Here is a 19,443-nt window from a genome sequence, read left to right on the forward strand (position 1 = left end):
TTGCCTTTGTAGGGAACATAGCAACTAAAAGCTTAGTGTTTACATATTAGCAAAATGTTTCAGATATGTACCTTGACCAGTCAAAATATCTTTTTAGGTAAAATTCACAGGTAGTCAGTATGAGAGATAACTTTTCCTCACATCACATTTTTAGAAGAAGAAAAATGTTCAAGAGAAATGTTTTATTTTAAAGAGACTATCTGCTTAATGTGTTATTTAACTACAGTGCCTATGGTTTTAAAAAGTTTGGGTTCATTTTACAGAGAACTGACTCTTATAATAACGAATAAAGAGTTTAAATACTGAAATCCAAATCTAGCTCACATTCCATTGTTTCTCACTAAACTTTTTAATCAGAGTAGCTGGCAAGGATTCAAATTTGATTTCCTGCCCCCTGGTGGAGGTGTTCATGAATAGTGCGTTTGAAAGGCAGCCAGCTGATTATAAGACTGAAAAACACTCAATGGACAGATATTGTATCATAAAGTACAACTGAAACTTACATAATGTTATTAACCAATGTAATCCCAATAAATTCAATGAAAACAAAAAAACAAAAAACGAACTCAAAAATATAATCCAAAAATGAGAAATCAACCTTTAAGAAACGAGGAGAACATTCATAAAATCAAAATACCTACAAAAATAGTGTTCCTGAACCACCTTCACCAGTTCCAAGCCTGTTTTTGCCCGATAACATAGTTCCAAACGAAAAGCCTTGGCTAGACATTCCAGTCCCCCCCCGCCCCCCCCCCCCAGAAGCTGTCAATTTCTACAAATACCCAGCCCAAACTAAGAAAAAAGAAGTACTCTTTGCCCCTTATTTTGGGGCCTAATCTGATTCGTACAATGGCAGGCAGCTTACCCTTTCAGGGTCTCCGGAGCATGTGAGGCTAGAGCAGGGCTGAATCACTACCCATCAGTGATGAGCCAGGGAAGTGAGGGGCTTCCCACCTCAGGGTTCCCAGTAATCTACATTTCAATAAGTCCCTCCAGGGGAGGAAAGATGTCTATTTCCTGTGTGTATCACTACTCTACCCAAATAGAGGATACCATCTATAAGGGTGGTGACCAACAATACTAGTTTAAGACATTTAGGTTTTATGAGCATCCCATGTAGAACATGCTTGTTAACGTCTCTTTTTTTGGGTCAGTTCTCTCCAAAATGGCCCAACCTGGGTAGGGTGGTTCATTTAGAAGGGGGAAATGTGCACACCCCAGGTGAGGAGCTATTCCCATGGCTACCTAAAGGTTTCCTGAGAAAGAAGGGAATGTCTTTCATCTTGAATCATTATGTGTGGACATAATCATTGTTCCCTAGACAGAAAACACCAGATCTCAAAAATAACCTCAGCCTCCACACAGCTGGAGTGCCCTGCTCAGACTGTCTAGGCGGAGATTGCAAACCCTGTGGGTCATATTTGGCCCACAGTCGTGTTTTGTTTGGCCTGCAGTGTTATATAATAATAAAAAACTGAATTTAGCTGCAAACATTTTGAAATCCAGAGGTTACATATAAAAGCCCAGATTTCCAACGCCTCTTGAAAATCTGGAATGTCTAGCTTCATGGGGCTGGCAGCTCTGTGCCCTTAGACAAGGCAGCTCCAGGTCACACCATCCACTGGTCCCTACCCACTTGCTTCGCTTATGCAAATTACCAGCCTGAGACCCAAGGGACTTCTGATTTGGGGGCTCTGCTGCATTCAAAAGCCAGAATTAGAGTTCAGATGGATTCACTCACTCCACAATCAGACTAAAAGTTATAAATTTGGAAGGTACTGGAGGGAGCCTTGCAACTTTGTATAGCCTTTGTATATCGCAACTGACGTCTTCACGAGGCCTGACATGTTGCAAATGCCGCCACTCATTCAATAAATATTTATCGAGTAACTAACTCCCTGATGTCTTGAGCATTGAGGATAAACAGGTAAATAAAATCGCTATAGCAAATGCCTTGGAAGGTAATAAAAGATTACTCCTGAGAGCCTCCCTTCTCATGGCCGAGGGACTTGCTCCCACATACTGATCTTGTAGCAGGCCACACTCATAAATCAAATTCAGGTGTCAGCAAAAATAGATGAAACATTAAGGTTGAAGTCGCGGCCGTTAAATCCTCAAATATCAAGGTTCTTTATATCGATCTACTTTGTACCAATAAAATTCAGCCAATTTTGGTCTTTACATGAAGGCTACACCTTGATGCGCACAGGGAGGTTCCGATTTGCTCTCAACAATAAGAGGCACCACCTTGTTTTCTAGTTGCTGTCCTCCCACCCCCACAGGGAGCATGTTTGCTTTGATCCCATAAAGAGACAGCTAGGGGAGAGCTGTAAACCCTGCCCTGGGAGGAGGGCAGGTTTCCGGAAGGATGCTGTCCCCCCCCCCACCCCCCACCCCCCGCCCCTACCATTAGAAATGACCTGGGGGTGAGGGTCTGTGGCCAGCTTCCAGTCAACTGTTTCTATGGAGATGTGGGCCTGGTATTGCCCACTCTCATTTTTTTAAGAGAAGCCAGAAATCGGGATTCTTTTTTTACGTTGGCAACAAGTTCAAAATTTTAAAAAACACTGCGTGGGCCAAACAAAATATGGCCGGCAGGCTAATCCCAGCCAGTGAGCAGCCTGTGAACTGAAGGGGAGGCACAGGCTTCAGAAATGCAACTCTGCCAGGCACGCAGGCCCCAGACACCTGGTGTTCACAGAAAAGGGGGCAGAGGGATGCGGCAGCTGTTTCCAGGATTTTCTATAATATTACCATAAAAAGATCAAATTCTTCTTCTCGTCGAGCGATCATTTGGTTCAGAGTCTCATCGTCGGGGACTTCATCTTCTTCCTGGGGTTGGGAAACAGAATGATTTCACAGGCTTAGGGAGAGAGGGCGATGACGGGAGTGAGGTACAAACGGGTGAGGAGAATCTGTCCTCCAGGCCACAGGGGTCCCGTTTCTCAGGCCAGAAAGGAAAGAGAAGGGTCACTGGGTGTAGTACTTGCCATCAGTATTTTCCAAGTTATTCAAACCCTCTTCCCAGAGCAAAATCTATGTAGGGAGGGCTGTAAGAAACACTGGTTCTCTTGGGCGTGAATCTTGATTCCCTTACTTTTAAAACAAATTACTTAACGTCTCCCTGCCTCAATGACCTCATTTGCAAAATGGGTGTGACATTTACATCAGAGATTTAAATAAGGAAAGCCACAAGAAAAAGTGCCTAACATTAATTCTTTTAACACTATTAACCTTACCCCAAATATCAATGCTCATTTTCAAAGCCTTATAAAAACATGAATATGTGAAACTTTTGAGACTAGGCACAGAGCAAGACCATAAAAATCATATATATGCAAATATCCAGCCTTTAAGGTATGTTTAGTCAGTGTATCTCAGTGGGCATTATTATGCTAACGTGAGATTTGTGAATAGGACAATTGAATAACAAAACCCCTATAAAACTATACTTAATTAAAACAATTGAAATGAAGTAGAAAAGGCAATTTAAGGGCTAACATTTTCATGTTATATTTTGTTAAACAAAGGAACATGATCTCTGCAAATTCCTCAGAAACCAGAAGTTCTCCAGCTTTTAGAAATGCTACCCTATGACTGCTACACTTTTAAAATAATGAATTTAAAAGTTGGGCATATCCTGTGGAATGTAACCATACAAAGTTATTTTTATCACATGCTGAGTGAGCTTGTTAAAAACCGAATGAGGAGTAGCAACAAAGGGAAGAAAGAGGACAACCCAGAATTTTGAACATCCAATTTCTTAAAAAGAGGCATTTTGGTCTAGAAAGAATGTGAGTGTACCAACAGCTTAAACGAGATGACTGTGGGCTCCCAAGATAACATTTTATGCACTGCGTTAAAATGAATGCAATTCAATCAAGTATAAAAGGGGTGTTTTGAAAAATCGTCTATTCTAGTTTATCTTTAGATTGATTGCAGTCAATGTGTCCATATATTCCACTTCATCTGACAAAGACACAGACGAGCTGGGGGTGGGCTGGGACTCAGTACAAAGAGTCCGTGTATGTAACTTCTGGAGAAGGGATGTCCTGCTCTTCTCACCCTTCCCCAGAACCACGCTGGCCTTTCACTGCCTATAAATGGGGGGCTTGCACATCCCCGTGCCCAGATGAAAAGCGTCCCTTGTAAACTGGCAAGAAGCCTGCCCTCAGTGGCCAGACCCTCCCGGAGAACAAACCCAATGGGAAGTGGGCAATAACTCTTCCTGGGTTCCTTGTGCCCTAGTAATGCATAGCCTGGCAGAGATGGCAGCCCACGCGACCTCAGACACTCAGGACCAGAGCCGTCTTTGTGTCCCCGAATGCCTTCACATCCGATGCAGGCCACCCAGAAAATGGTAACGTGTCCAGCACGCTGATCGCCTGGCAGGTGTGTGGAGCCCCTGCAGGCTGCTCACAGAGAAGCGAGAGGCATGGTTGGCCACTCCAGGCTCCACCCTGCACCCCCCTCAGGGCTGGGAGAGATCAACACCTCCCCGCCAAGCCCCAGGCAACCCTGCCTTCTCCCTAAGCCAGGTCAGGTCCTATCTCCCAAGGCTGGGAAGGCTTGTCCTACAAACGACAGGAGTGCTGTGATCGTCCTTCAAGAGACAGAGGGCTCTGCAGGATGGCGGAGGGAAAAGCAAGGAAGGCCCCTCCCATGGCCGTCCTGTCTCATCAGCGGGGTCTGTCCCTGACAGTGAGTGGCCTCTGCACTCTCCTCACCTGCCCTGCAGAAAGCAGCATTGACAGTACAATAGGCATGCTGGCTGCACCTCCCGGAGAAACCAGGGAAGCATCGCCAAGCCTTGAGGTGCCTGTGGCAACTGCTTTTAAGACACTCTTGGGCTTCCTGTGCTGGGGATGGAAGACCGCAGCTAATTTATTCCTTTTCATTAACGCAGGCCCAGGAAGTTCTTTAAAGAACACAGAGGCTACTCCTAATGGTCTGAGACCAAAGGCCACTGTTTGATTTCATGAAGGTGGCTCTCTAATACCTCATTCTCCTCCTCGTGCTCCAAGATGGCCTGCAGGAACGCCCTCCGCTCGTGGCTTGAAGACTTCTGGTCGAACATGCCCGCCTGGATCACCTTCTGATCCACGTTGAGCTTGTACTTGGCGGCAGCCAGGATCTTTTCCTCCACGCTGTTCACCGTGCAGAGTCTCAGCACCCGCACCTCGTTCTGCTGGCCGATGCGGTGGGCTCGGTCCTGGGCTTGTAGGTCCTGCGGGCGAGAACAGGGCGCCATGAGGGCCAGTGCCTACCGGGAGGGAACTACGGGAGGCTCACGTGACTCCACCTTCACTAATGGAAGATTTTGCTTTCCTTTTTAAAATATACAAGCTATCTTCTTTGGAATGATTCAAGGCCCTCATTCCTAGTTGAGGGAACCTGGGTTGAAATTAGCCAAGCCAACCTCAGGCTTTGAAATCCAGGTCTCAGGTTGTTTTTATCTGTCCTCAGGTTCACCATCAAAATTAATCCCTAACTAAAAAATAAATTAAAACAAGAGTAAATCTGATGTTACCTACAACTAACTTTAAGTTGCAGGAGTCACCCATAAGGTGTTAAAACGTCACTGAGCCCAGCTGGCGTGGCTCAGTGATTGAGTGTGGGCCTATGAACTGGATGGAGGTCACGGTTCGAATCCCGGTCAGGGCACATGCCTGGCTCGATCCCCAGTAGGGGGCGTGCAGGAGGCAGCCGGTCAAGGATTGTCTCTCATTTATGTTTCTATCTCTCCCTCTCCCTTCCTCTCTGATATCAATAAAAATATATATTTTTTAAAATCACTGAGTTATACATACATACATTATATATACAGTGATTGCTCATGTAGCAAATTCCTGGGATCTAATTCTGTTAAAGACTCAAAATTTAGTTTGGGAGTGAAAAGGATTCCTAGTAGACTAGTAAACTGGTACTATTTTTTGATCAACTTTTTGGGGATAGATATTTGGCACTATGTATCAAAAGTGCTAAAATTGGGTATAGCCCCTGACCCAGAAATTTCACTTCTGGAAATCTGTCCTAAGAAAATAATCATGGATGGGGAACAAAGTTGTATAAATAAGGATGGACCTCTCAGCATTATATATTACTAATAGTGTTTTGTTTTTTTTTAAAGAAAAGAAAAATTAAGGAAACATTCAATAGTAACAGATTAAATAAAATTACAGTCTTCGACTATATGCATATACCAACTTAGTATCATAAAAACTATATTGTAGAAGATTTAATGACATAAAGCTGTAAGTGAAAACGTATATATGAAAACAAGTGAAATATGAGTGTATGTATGATGACCTTCTATGTGCGTATTTATACCCAGAAAAGGCAGGAAGGGCAAACACCACCAAGCCAATTAATGTTTATAACTCCAGGTAATAAAATTATAGGTGTTACTAAATGTTCTTCATTTTATTTTCCTGTGTTTTTTTTTCTGCTTTAAACATCTATTAGTCTTCTAATAAGAAAAAGGTTTTGCCCAGCCGGCATGGCTCAGTGGTTCAATATCAACCTATGAACCAGGAGGTCACGGTTCGATTCCCGGTCAGGGCACATGCCAGGTTGAAGCTAGATTCCCAGTATGGCAGCCGATCGATGATTCTCATCATTGATGTCTGTCTCTCTCTCTCTCTCTCTCTCTCTCTCTCCCCCACCCCCCCGCTTCCTCTCTGAGATCAATAAAAATATTTTTTAAAAGAAAAGAAAAAGGTTTTAATGAAATCTTTAAATAAAATCCTTCATAACACTATGAAGCAGAGTTACCTAGTTTTAAGGCGACACAATAAAAACTTGGTTTATCAGTTTCATTCATTCTGGTCCAGGGGGTGTCCTCTGGGGAAATGCTAATTGGTTGTTTCATGGTGTCCCCCATTAGACCCGTATACATTTTTAAGGCAAAGGTCTGATCCCTGCATCCTGCGTCCCTGGCACTGATTGGGCACAGAGCTGATGCTCCACAGCTGTAAGCCCATCCTCTCAACCAGACGAGTTTCCTGTCACCGTGCGGCACAGGGAGGCAGCAGACCAGGGTCTGCCCAGGAGCTCTGTCTTTGCTGCTGGGACCTGTACAATCAAATGACTAATTAGGCAAAAGTTTTTCCTCAGAATATTTGAGTAATATAAATATTGGACAGCTGAACCATGAACTCAGCTGGGACTCATCCAAACTCCATTATTTTCCAAAGAGGAGAAAGTGAGGTGGATAATTAAAATCCAGAGGCGGGGGGGGGGGGGCGGGGGGGGGGGGCGGGGATCCCTAAACTTCATTTTCAAGCCTTTAGTTCAATCATCTCTCTAACATGTCGTCACCAGAGCAGCTAAGCAGGAGCCAAGATGGCAGGTTTTATGTCATCAACCTCTTGACTGTCTCCCAGAACAGGGTCAGAAACCACTTCCACCAGGAGTCCAGGCTGTCTGGGCCCAGAGCAAACACTGGGCAACTGTTCTCACGAAAAAGCTGTTGTTTTTTTCCAATTTTACTTTATATTTTCAAACGTGAAAATCATTCTTTGTTTGCAGGTCATACAAATACAGGTGGCAGGCCAGACTCAGCCCGTGGGTCACAGTTTTGACCCCTGTCCTAGAAGAAGTGGGTAAACCACGAAACAGTGGATGCAGGTGGCAGCAGAATGTGGCAGGTGAGGAAGCAGAGGGTGTGGGACATCTACAGACAGCGTAAAAAGGTCTTAAATTACCGGGTGCTTATTGCAATTAGTTTTGTTTTTCTTTTGTGATGGTGGCAGTGCTAAGTGCCTTACAGTTTCTGGTAGAGTGGTGCTTCCATCTATCAGTTTGGAAAGTGGCAAAAATTAGTATTTCTAGGCTCAAGAAGTTTATGCAACGTAAGCCTGTGAGTCCCTGAGCTAATTGGTTGTTTCATGGTGTCCCCCATTAGACCCGTATACATTTTTAAGGCAAAGGTCTGAATGCCGGGGGTGGGGAGGATATTGTGACAAGGAAATAAGTGTTGTAATTATTGAATGGATGATTCAATATTTCTGAGGTCTTGGTGGTCTGAAATTTCATTACAGTGATTTGGGTGTGATTATATCTGAAGCCAAAAACAGCCCGAGAGGAAGGCCTCTGAGGTGACTTGGTGGTTGACAGTTTTGTAGTAACACAGCTTCAGTCCCATGGATTAAAAATAAAAGTCCGAACCCATGTTTCCAATCAACAGTTTGGAGATGAAACGTCTTGGTAACACTTGGGGCTTTTATGGCTAATTCCACATCCCTGTTCTAGCTTTGCTTCTAGGGCTTCCAATTAGCAACTTTAAGGCTTCTATCTTTAATCTGTCCACCTAGGTCAAATAAATCCCCTATGTCATCAATATGCCTTGATTTTGATTCACCACCATAGAGAATAATTCCAGCAATTTTTTTCAATGTATGCAGAAGCCAACAAGGTAAACAAAAGAAAAGTTCCACAACTTTCATTGTGGGAGCGATGCAACATGTATGCAGGGGTACAGGGCAGAAAGAGCCAAAAGCCAGGATGCATACCCAAACCCAGGCAGACATGGGTGTGAACCTGGCTGTGGTCCTGGGCAAGTTAATATGGATGGGTTTCCTTCCATCTAAAATATTCTGAGGACTGCATGAAATAAGTTATGCTAAGTAAGTGCCTCACAGTTTCTGGTAGAATTGTTGCTTAATTAGTTCTTACTCTTTAAATAAAAGAAATGAGCACTCATCTATATCACTCTAACATCATTGATTTCCAAAAAAAAAACAAAAAAAAAAAACAACAACAGTTTGCCCAAACTAGTGATCATAAGTGATAGATAAGAAAAATCCGGTCAGCTAATCTGACTAAACCAGGTAGAAATGAATCCACCTATGGCAAATAGAAATATTTCCAGAAATATGGGGCCCAATGTGATAAACTTGTGGTAAATTAGACCTCCCAAAATTTTGGGCCCTGTGCTTTGTTGCCTAAGTTTTAATTGATTCACAGTTAAAAGTCAACTGTTTGGTGTTCATGTAATTTACTTTGATTCTGGAGTTCCACTTTAGGTACTGGTCATAAAATTGTGTGTGTGTGTGTGTGTGTGTGTGTGTGTGAGAGAGAGAGAGAGAGAGAGAGAGAGAGAGAGAGAGAGAGAGGCATATATGTCCCAGCATCCTTTCTCACGGTAAATTAGAATTTCCAGAAAGTGATTTCCTTTGGGCCTTAGAATTAGCACTGTGCCAACGAAAGCGGACAACTGAGATGCCATAGAAATGTTTACCTCAGAAGATAAAATCGAGTGAACTCTCCATTCACCTACAGACAAGTTACTTTTTCTCAATGAAGAGTCAGGCAGCACCAAGGAGGGGAAATTAAGCATCCAACCACACTGGGCACCCGGGAAGAGAGAAATCATGAATCCTTCCCCTAGACACCAGCTAGCTCAGCACCTGGGCCACAACAGCCACTCAGAAAGTGTTTGTGGAACAGATGCTGAATCCACAGGAGAACTGCAGAGCTCTCACACAAACACGAATTCTACAGATGCTTTGGAATGCAGTGTGGGATGTAAAACTACAATATAATACTTCCTGAAGATTTGGAACCCTCTTCAAGGTCAGAAAGATTTAACAGCAATTCCATTGTAGTCACCTAAAGAGAGTGACAGGTGGGCATATGCAATGGTCAGGGTTGGTGGCGACTCTGAGGTTTGGAACCACTGGTTTATTCTGTAAATCAGTGCTCGTCAGCTGTGTGAGAAAACCTATGCCAGACTCTCCTGGGAGCGTCTGAATGTATAGAAAAGTCTATCGAGTCTATATGGGTGGGAAGCACCTTCAAAAAATTGGGGAAGCAGGGAACGGGAAGCAGGCATGTATGCTTTTGTAAAATCTCCCTCTTCAATCTAATGCACCCTTGAACCTCACCTTCCTGCCCAAAACATCCACCACAACCTTTTCCACCCAATTGTCACAGTGACCCAGTAAAACAGTATTAATCTGCATATTTACCATTGAGGAAACCGAGGTGCATAGAGGAACCCCAGTTAAACTGATGTAGAATTCGTATTCACATGTGAGAGCTACAGTGTCCCTTTTTACTATTTTGAGTTAACATTGGTTCCAATATGAATCAAGCCTGACGAACAGCATCCACGCAATTATCTTACAGGCAGGTGCACAACTCCCAGCATAATTTACTAACCCAGGGCCACAAGAGACCCATTGGATTATTTATTAATCACCAAAGGGTAACTCTCAACCTACCGGCTAAAAGAATTACATAGTTGATGCTCCACAGAATATTTTTTGATGATGATTTTAAGCAAAACACAGACTATAAACTTAATTACCATATATGCATTGTTTGACCTACACTTCCTAAAATTCATTTTTCTTGACTGTGAGGAAGCAAATAGTGACAGTCACAATCTCACATGGCTGTGTGAGAACTGGATGGAGCAATGCATACGAAGAGGCTGGCACAGAGTACGGCCAATCCTTCACGTGAGCTGCTCCGGTTGTTGTTTTCACTTTGGGACACTTTTGATTTATCCTTCACCAAGTGTTGTCTGCTCAGTGGCCATCCCAGGAAATGAGGTTAATATGAAGCAGAAACTAAGTGTTTCTACCCCAAAGTTGAGCTCTATCAAAGGTATGAACAAGACATCTCAATACGCTCCAAGGGAGATAAGAAAACAGCCGTAATAACGGGCTAGGCTGTTTTCCCTCTGCAAACATGGTCCACTGTGTAGAACTTTGCTCTGGCCCATCAATGTGAGTGATGAAATGGCTGGTCGTTTAGCTCCTCTCCAGGGGGGAGGCTGGGCAGCTAAGTCAGGGACATGCAGACCTGATGAGGATTCCAGTCGCTGTCAAAGATGACCACGGTGTCGGCGGCCTGGAGATTTAAGCCCAGGCCTCCCGCTCTTGTGCTCAGCAGGAAAATGAAATACTGGGACCCAGGTTCGTTGAATTTCTTCAGCAAAGCAGCACGATCTTCAGACTTGGTGGTGCCTGAGGGGATAAGAAAAATAAATTTGCCAATTAACTCCTGTCTGAACGTGGCACAGGGCTAGACAAAAAGGCCTGCTTCCTTGAGAAATGGACTCAGACTCCTCTCAGCATTGGTGAGGTAATCCCCCGAGGTTTTTGTATGTTTGAAAGGAACTTTGAAAATTTTGCAAGTAAGAAAGAAAAAAAATAATAATAGAGTGATAGAAAGAGACTTTTCTCACATTAAGAAGGCATACTTTGTCTATTACTCATAGTTCCAATATGCTGAAAGAGTTGAAACATTTTGGACGGGCACCTCTGCAACTTTACAGACTACAATATTCTTATGCTAACCTAAAACTCAACGAAAACATTTTCTGGATATGTTTCTGTGCTTAACACCACCAAGTATATCTTAAAACACACTCGCGTGTGTGTGCGCGCGCGCACACACACACACACGCACACACACGATTATTATGATGGCTTAAAGCAACTTTGCCCATAGGCATTAGTGTGAGGTCTTGTTTTCGCCAAGAGAAGGGAAACAAAAGGAAAATCAAATTGCTACTACACTGTTACCATTTGGACTGCTACTGAGCGCTATCTGGCTGGTAAACACATAAAATATGGAGGGAATATTTTTATCCTTGTAGCAAGGCTTGAAGTCACAATAATTAAAAGGGGGAAAACAACGGAATCTCTCAGTCTGTTTCTCATGTGGACATTCTGCTCGGTTGAGTTCAAAGGACGCCAAACTCAACCCAACAGAGCAGCACGTGACACACCCGGCGATGGCTCACCCCGTGGTGTCTGAGAAGATTCCAAAATAGTGAGTAAGCGGGGCGTCCCAACCACAGGCTAAGGCGCTCACTTTTCGGATGCCAAGGCACCATATTGGTGTCCCGAAACAGCCACTCAGTTACATGCCATGGGTTTGTGATGTATTTACCTGCACTGCACTGTGAAGGGAAAGAAATCTACATCTTCTACCTGAACGTATTTTAGCAGAAAAGTGGAGCTGCAGAGTTTTGAAAAAAGGCCCGAGGCTGTTGGGAAATATATATGCACGTTACATGATAGTCCCTAACAGCCTGCTATACAAACATTATTTCTGCATTGTGTTCTTTTCTTAAGGATGAAAATATACTAGCAATTTATTTCAGAGGATTAAAACAGCTCAGTGACTACGGTTAATGGAATCAAGTTACTATGAGGATCAAGTTCCCAAACATGGGGGGATCTGTTTTTCATATTAATAAAAATAATAAGTGCCCTCCTGAGGAGGGAAAAAGAATCGATTCCTTGCATACAGCAGATGTGGCTTTGGGGGGCTCTCATTTACTGAAGCCACATTCTTTAGGGCTCATTTTACTTTTCTAAATTAGATTTCAAGTGTAGCGACCTGGTCAAATTCTGCAAAAACGAACTGTTAAGAATTTAGAATTTAGGGGAAACTCACGAAATGTGCTTTGTTGAACGAGGTTTCGAACACGTGGGGCTCATTTTTCTTTCCTTTTCTGAACGGGCTTTCTGAGGTCATGGGGAACTGTGCTTGCTCACGGTGCTCATGGAAGACCTGTTCTACCATGAAACCTGTTCGCCACCATCATCTTTCCAGCGACAATAATTTTTGAAAAAATTACTCACATGAAGTAACGGTTCACATATTTATCCTCTGCTTTAAGTAAATAAACAGCCACAGAAACTAAAAAGATGCTTCTAAAATGCTGAAAGGAGTTCCCAGAGAGAACTTTTTTCTGATAGCAGAGTACAAAAACTGTGCATCCGTGTACTCAGGGGAGAAATTCAGTTTTGAGCCACTAAAAAATGATCAGTTAATGACCACGAGAATTAAGATTAATTAGTAGAGCCCTGCCTAAATTGCTTGGAGCAGGGTCCTGTAGACCAAAAAGCTGAGGGTTCTATCCCTGGTCAGAGCCTGTGTACAGGAGGTAACCAATCGATGTTTCTCTCTCACATCAATGTTTCTCTCTCTCTCTTTCTCCCTTCCTCTTTCTCTAAAATCAATAAAAACATATCCTCTGGTGAGGATTAAAAAAAAAAAAAACAGACTAATTAGTGGATATGCTTACTTGGGATGAAATAACCCTAAATGCAAAAATAAAGCGCTGGAAAACAAAAGGAATATCAAAATTATTTGATAAAAGGAGTTTTCAGGCCCCATGACAAATACCTCAAGCAAACAGACCAACCACATATCTGATATATCCAGTGGCTCTCAACCTTTCTAATGCCGCGACCCTTTAATACACAGTTCCTCATGTTGTGGTGACCCCAACCATAAAATTATTTTCGTTGCTACTTCATAACTGTAATTTTGCTACTTTGTGAATCGTAATGTAAATATCTGTGTTTTCCAATGGTCTTAGGCGACCCTGCTAGCGGTTCTCAACCTGTGGGTCACGACCCACAGGTTAAGAACTGCTGCTGTAGAGCCTCTAAGACCATCGTAATGTAAATATCTGTGTTTTCCAATGGTCTTAGGCGACCCTGCTAGCGGTTCTCAACCTGTGGGTCACGACCCACAGGTTAAGAACTGCTGCTGTAGAGCCTCTAAGACCATCGGAAAACACAGATATTTACATTACGATTCACAAAGTAGCAAAATTACAGTTATGAAGTAGCAACGAAAATAATTTTATGGTTGGGGTCACCACAACATGAGGAACTGTGTATTAAAGGGTTGCGGCATTAGAAAGGTTGAGAGCCACTGGTTTAAACTATATAAATAGCTGGGAACTTGACAAGTTATAAAGCCAAGGAAAAAAATGATTAAATCACTTTTCATGCAAAGCTATGGCATTTTTTATGACAATGTTCAGAATTTGCTGCATTACCATATCCATTAGTCAAAGGTTCCCCAAGTCAAGATCTTTGCTGATCATCAGCAATCTTTGGGATATTGCTCAGGGAGATTCAAACTACCTTGTCAGGATTTATCCACAGGCACATAAATGCTCCTTGTAGGTGGCACAGGATTTAATGTGCATCCGGCCCAGGTTCTTCTCGACTTTGATGTAGCACATCACCAAGAATACAATTAATAGCAAGGGCCATTGTGTTGAGAACCGCAGAATTTGCCAGGAGGAACGTACCGCCAGGCTTTCATGATTACTAATTTTAACTGAGTGTCAAGTGCTTTGGGGAAATTCTGCCTTCTAGGATGTAACTTCACCACTTGCTTTCACTCAAAAATCATTTCCAGTGAAAACAAAGACTATAATGGAATAGTAGCTAAAATCTATTCATGCAACCACAATCTTTGCAGAAAAATCTGCTTAGCTGTCATCAAATGTTTTTTTTTTTTCTTTTCTTTCCTGAGGTAAAAAATCAGAGACATCAAATTTGGCAATGAAAATCTCGTCTTTGGAACAATTGGGTGAAGAGGGTGGTAGGTGCAAGTGGTGCAGTGGAAGCGCGTGCACTAATTTATTCCTGTGTATACTGACTGCCGGCCATCCCCTCCACCCCCACACAGGGCTGCCATTTCCTGTGGGTGGGAATCTGTCTGGCATTCTCAATCCATCTCTAATGATGGCACTTGCTTACTTGTCTCCTCCAACCGAATGGTAAGGGGTTTGGCAGCAGGAACAGTGAGTGGCTCATTCATCTTGTATCTCTGGTGACTGGTTATTTTCAATCAATCAATCAATTAAACTTTTTTGATTCAGTTCAAAATCATCCTTCAAATGCTGTCGGGAGGGCAGCAGCCTACATTTTCGGAAGTGGCTATATCTCACTGGATCTGTTAAAGCAGCTAATTTGGAGTCAGAACCTGGTTTCACCCTTAACTCATCTCTCTAAAACCTTTGCTTTCTCATCCCTTAAATGGGGATCATAGTAATACCTCAGTAAATGGGAAAACAGTAGCTGGTTGGCTGAGAAAATTACATTAATAGTGCACTGGAAGTGAGTGGCCTGCCATCCCACATGGAGGAGGCATTCCATACACAGTTAGCTCTGCTGTTAGTAGTAACAATAAGGACAGCAACCAACAGACTATTAAAGACACTCTCTGAGACTGGGGAGAAAACAGATCTGTTTCAAGGAAATCATTTCTGGTCAATTTCACAGACTTCAACATTCCAGGGTTGCTATCCTCAGGGAGCTGAGATTCAAAACAGAAAGCCACAGACTAGTAAACAAGTCATCTAGGACACCTGTGGGGGGAAGAGGGAGGGGGAAGAGGGGGGGGGAAGAGGGCGGGCTGCCCCTCCCCTGAGCACAATGGAGGTGGAGGAAGGTTTGTGTTCAGATGAACAGCGGTGAAGGAGAGCTGACCTCTCCCATGGAGAGGGAGGGAGGGATCAGGGCAAAGGACAAGACAATGCAGGAGTGTTGCCAAAAGAGGCAGACTGTGGAGGACATAACTGTGTCCTGAATTCAAAATTAACATTTACTTAACCATTCATCTGTTGTTAGTGACATTGGAGGAGAGAGGTAAAAAGATTTTTAAAAATCAAGTCTATCAGAGGTATAATTCATTTTTTAAAAATACCCTAAGAGGCAGATCATAAAAAGAATTCATTTAAAACTCAAAAAGTATGGCCCGGCTGGCATGGCTCAGTGGTTGAGCACTGACCTATGAACCAGGTTCGATTATGAGGTTATGGTTCGATTCCCGGTCAGGGCACATGCCTGGGTTGCAGGCTCGATCCTCAGTATGGGGCATTCAGAAGGCGGCCGATCAATGATTCTCTCTCATCATTGATGTTTCTATCTCTCTCTCCCCCTCCCTTCCTCTGGGTAATAAATAAAAATATATTTAAAATGAATAAATAAAATAAAAACTCAAGTATGGCAAGTCTGAGGTTTGGTATATATCCAGCTATGTCTAATTCATGGCAAAGGGAGGATAAAAATAAGACAAAATCTTTCAATGAAACATAAACTAAGTTAACATTTAACAATAACTTGTATATTGCACTAGATGAAAATTGGTATTAGTAATACTGTATTCTTCTGTAGCGGGGGAGACCCAACACCATCCTGGCTGTAAATTAGCTATTCCCACTTACCATGCTTTGAAAGTCTTATCCTCTGCCATAGTATGAAAAGTATAATATGTTTCATCTCTAAAGTACTAGGGTTGATGTAGAAATCATATATCCCTAAGTTCATACTTTCTCCCATTCATATTTTCTTACTAATTTTTTAGGACATGGTCTTTGAATTTCTCTCTTAATATCAGGGAAATATTTTACACTAGAGGCCCGATGCACAAAATTCGTGCAAGCATAGGCTCTTGCAGCCTATGCTTTCCAGGCCCGGGCTGCCTCGTGGCCCCGAGGCCCCGCCCCCTGCCCTCTGCTTGTTCTGGAAGGTCTTTCTGGAAGGTTGTTCCGACACCCGGTCAAATTAGCATATTAGCTCTTTATTATATAGGATAGTTTGCAGAATCCAGGAAACAATGGAAACCTATCTCTTAATGTAACATATAGATATATTTTGCTTAGAAAAAGAGAGAAGCTTTAATGTTAATGAAATATAATCCTAAATGAACCATTTCAGTGTTACTGAACAAAGGAGACAGGCTTTATCCCCTTAAAACATGTCCTAACACAAAAAGCTAACAGCTAATCAAAATATTCCATATGGTGCAAAGGAAATAGATAATCCTAAGAGCAAGGAGAGTTTTTAAATTTTAGTTCAGTTTGGTTTAACGGTGGAACTTATAAATGACTCTAGCTCATTTGTATTGGCTTGCATGTGGAATAAACAGCTGTGCAAGGGATTTTAGCTTATTTTAAGCTTGAGGGTATAAAAATTGGTATTTAGAAAAGTATCCCCCACCCTGTTAGTTCATTCTTCAGCAATTTCACCCCTCCTTTTCCGAGGAGACGGGAGCTAGTGCCCATCATTCCTGTACTCTCAGTAGCAGGGCTTCCCAGTCTAGTTGCTCCCGTACTCACCATCAAGGCGCAGGTAAAGGAAGTTCCGAAAAGCAAAGTAATCCTCCATGATGGTCATGAGAGACGTCATCTGGCAGAAAAGCAGCACGCGGTGGTTAGTCGCTCTCAATTTTGGCAGAATACGATCAAGTAGCTCAAACTTTCCTGAGGCCCGATACAGCTCAGCCCTGAACCCAAAAATGCAAAACAAGAAGACAGTATTACTGCTGTCTTCTTGCAAGATCCAGTATAACTCTGCTTCTCATATAATTCCCTGTGCATCATAAACAATAAATAACTGGTGGAATGAATGAGTGAATATCCACTCCAAAGCAGTGAGAGTATATAATGGGAAAATAAAAATATTTACAAAACTCATAAAGAGTGCATTACATATGCTACACACACATACATATATTTTATTTCCTAAATCCTTACTTATTAAGCATATAAAATTGTTAATTTAGGGCACGTAAGAATCATTCAAATATTTATTGAGCATCTACTATGTGCCAAGCACAATGCTAGGCATGTGTACAGTGATAAGCAAACAGAATCCCTGCCTTCAGAATGGGTAATCACAGATCGTCATAAGTACTAAAAAGGTAGCAAGTTGCTATGAGAGAACTTACAGCAACACATTACTACCTTCTTTAGATGAGAGCAGAGTTGGGCAAACTTCAGCCCTGGCATGCTGGCTGTTTTTGTAAAGTTTTATTGGGACACAGCCACACTCACTGTTTTGTCTATGGCTCCTTTCATGCTATACGGGCAAAGCTGAGTAGGTATGACAGAGACTTTTTGGCCTGCAAAGGTGAAAATATCTGAGATCTGGCCCTCCAGGAAAAAACTGCCAGCTAACAAGTTTCCAATGTCAGGGGTTGTGACCTCACTGAAAAAAATAACAGTTTAGCTAGAATCTAAAAGAATGAGCAAAAGGCAGCCCATGAAGGAAAGTTTGGGAGAGGAGAAGACAAGATACCAGGAAGTAGAAAGAATATGTGCAAAGGCCCCAAGGAGTAAAAAGGAGCCTGGTGAGACTGTGTGGCTTAAACCTAAGTGAGCAGAGATCACTAGGAGATGCGAGCAAAGAGGAAGAGGGTGGGATGAGGCAGACCCTGCAGTACTCTGTTCACCACACTGCATGTGTTAGTTTTCAGGGCAATGGAAAGCCATTGATGGGCTTTAAACAGGGGAGTGACAAGATCTGACATATATATATATATATATATATATATATATATATATACACACACATATATATATATATATATATATATATACACACACATATATATATATATATATGTATATATATATATATACACACACACACACATATATACATACACACACACACACACATTTTTTAATTTAATAAATCTTTATTGTTCAGATTATTACAATTGTTCCTCTTTCCCCCCCACCCCCATAGCTCCCCTCCACCCGACTCCCACCCCACCCTCTGCCCTTACCCCCCCCACACTGTCCTCATCCATAGGTGTATGCTTTTTGTCCAGTCTCTTCCCACACCCACCACTCCCCTTTCCCCCCGAGAATTGTCAGTCCACTCCCTTTCTATGCCCCTGATTCTATTATATTCACCAGTTTATTCTGTTCATCAGATTTTTTATTCACTTGATTTTTAGGTTCACTTGTTGATAGACATGCATTTGTTGTTGATAATTTTTATCTTTACCTTTTTCTTCTTCTTCTTCCTCTTCTTAAAGAATACCTTTCAGCATTTCATATAATACTGGTTTGGTGGTGATGAACTCCTTTACTTTTTTCTTATCTGTGAAGCTCTTTATCTGCCCTTCAATTCTGAATGATAGCTTTGCTGGGTAGAGTAATCTTGGTTGTAGGTTCTTGCTATTCATCACTTCGAATATTTCTTGCCACTCCTGTCTGGAATGCATAGTTTCTGTTGAGAAATCAGCTGACAATCGTATGGGTGCTCCCTTGTAGGTAATTAACTGTTTTTCTCTTGCTGCTTTTAATATTCTCTCTTTGTCTTTTGCTCTTGGCATTTTAATTATGATGTGTCTTGGTGTGGTCCTCTTTGGATTCCTTTTGTTTGGGGTTCTCTGCGCTTCCTGGACTTGTAAGTCTATTTCTTTCACCAGGTGGGGGAAGTTTTCAGTCATTATTTCTTCAACTAGGTTTTCAGTATCTTGCTCTCTCTCTTCTTCTGGCACCCCCATAATTCTGATGTTGGTACGCTTGAGGTTGTCTCAGAGGCTCCTTACACTATCTTCAAATTTTTGGATTCTTTTTTCTTTTTGCTTTTCCGGTTGAGTGTTTTTTGCTTCTTTGTATTTCAACTCTTTGACTTGATTCTTGCGGTCCTCTAGTCTGCTGTTAGATCTCTGTATAATATTTTTTATTTCAGTCAGTGTATGTTTAATTTCTAGTTGGTCCTTTTTCATATCCTCAAGGGTCTTGCTAAATTTAACGGCCTCTTCTAGGAAATTGTTGAAAAACCTTATAACCGTGGTTTTGAACTCTATATCCAGTCGTTTGTTTTCCTCCATTTCTTTCATTTGTGATCTGTTTCATTGTCTCAGCATTTT

The 19,443-nt window shown here is 42.3% G+C and overlaps 1 protein-coding gene across 7 annotated transcripts in view; it reads right to left on the reverse strand.

The window, feature by feature from the left end:
• The window catches only part of SMARCA2 (SWI/SNF related BAF chromatin remodeling complex subunit ATPase 2), a 176,277-nt gene that overhangs the window by 63,844 nt on the left and 92,990 nt on the right, over positions 1-19,443 (reverse strand). For all 7 annotated transcript variants that reach the window (XM_080667605.1, XM_080667604.1, XM_080667601.1 and 4 more), the window contains exons 23-26: positions 16,892-17,058; positions 10,813-10,976; positions 5,000-5,227; positions 2,755-2,832 (exon numbers count right to left, since the gene is read on the reverse strand). In XM_080667605.1, the coding sequence (XP_080523731.1) occupies positions 2,755-2,832; positions 5,000-5,227; positions 10,813-10,976; positions 16,892-17,058 (637 nt within the window). The remainder of the gene's footprint in view (positions 1-2,754; positions 2,833-4,999; positions 5,228-10,812; positions 10,977-16,891; positions 17,059-19,443) is intronic.

Source organism: Plecotus auritus, assembly GCF_963455305.1.
Source record: "Plecotus auritus genome assembly, chromosome: 5".
Taxonomy (NCBI): domain Eukaryota; kingdom Metazoa; phylum Chordata; class Mammalia; order Chiroptera; family Vespertilionidae; genus Plecotus; species Plecotus auritus.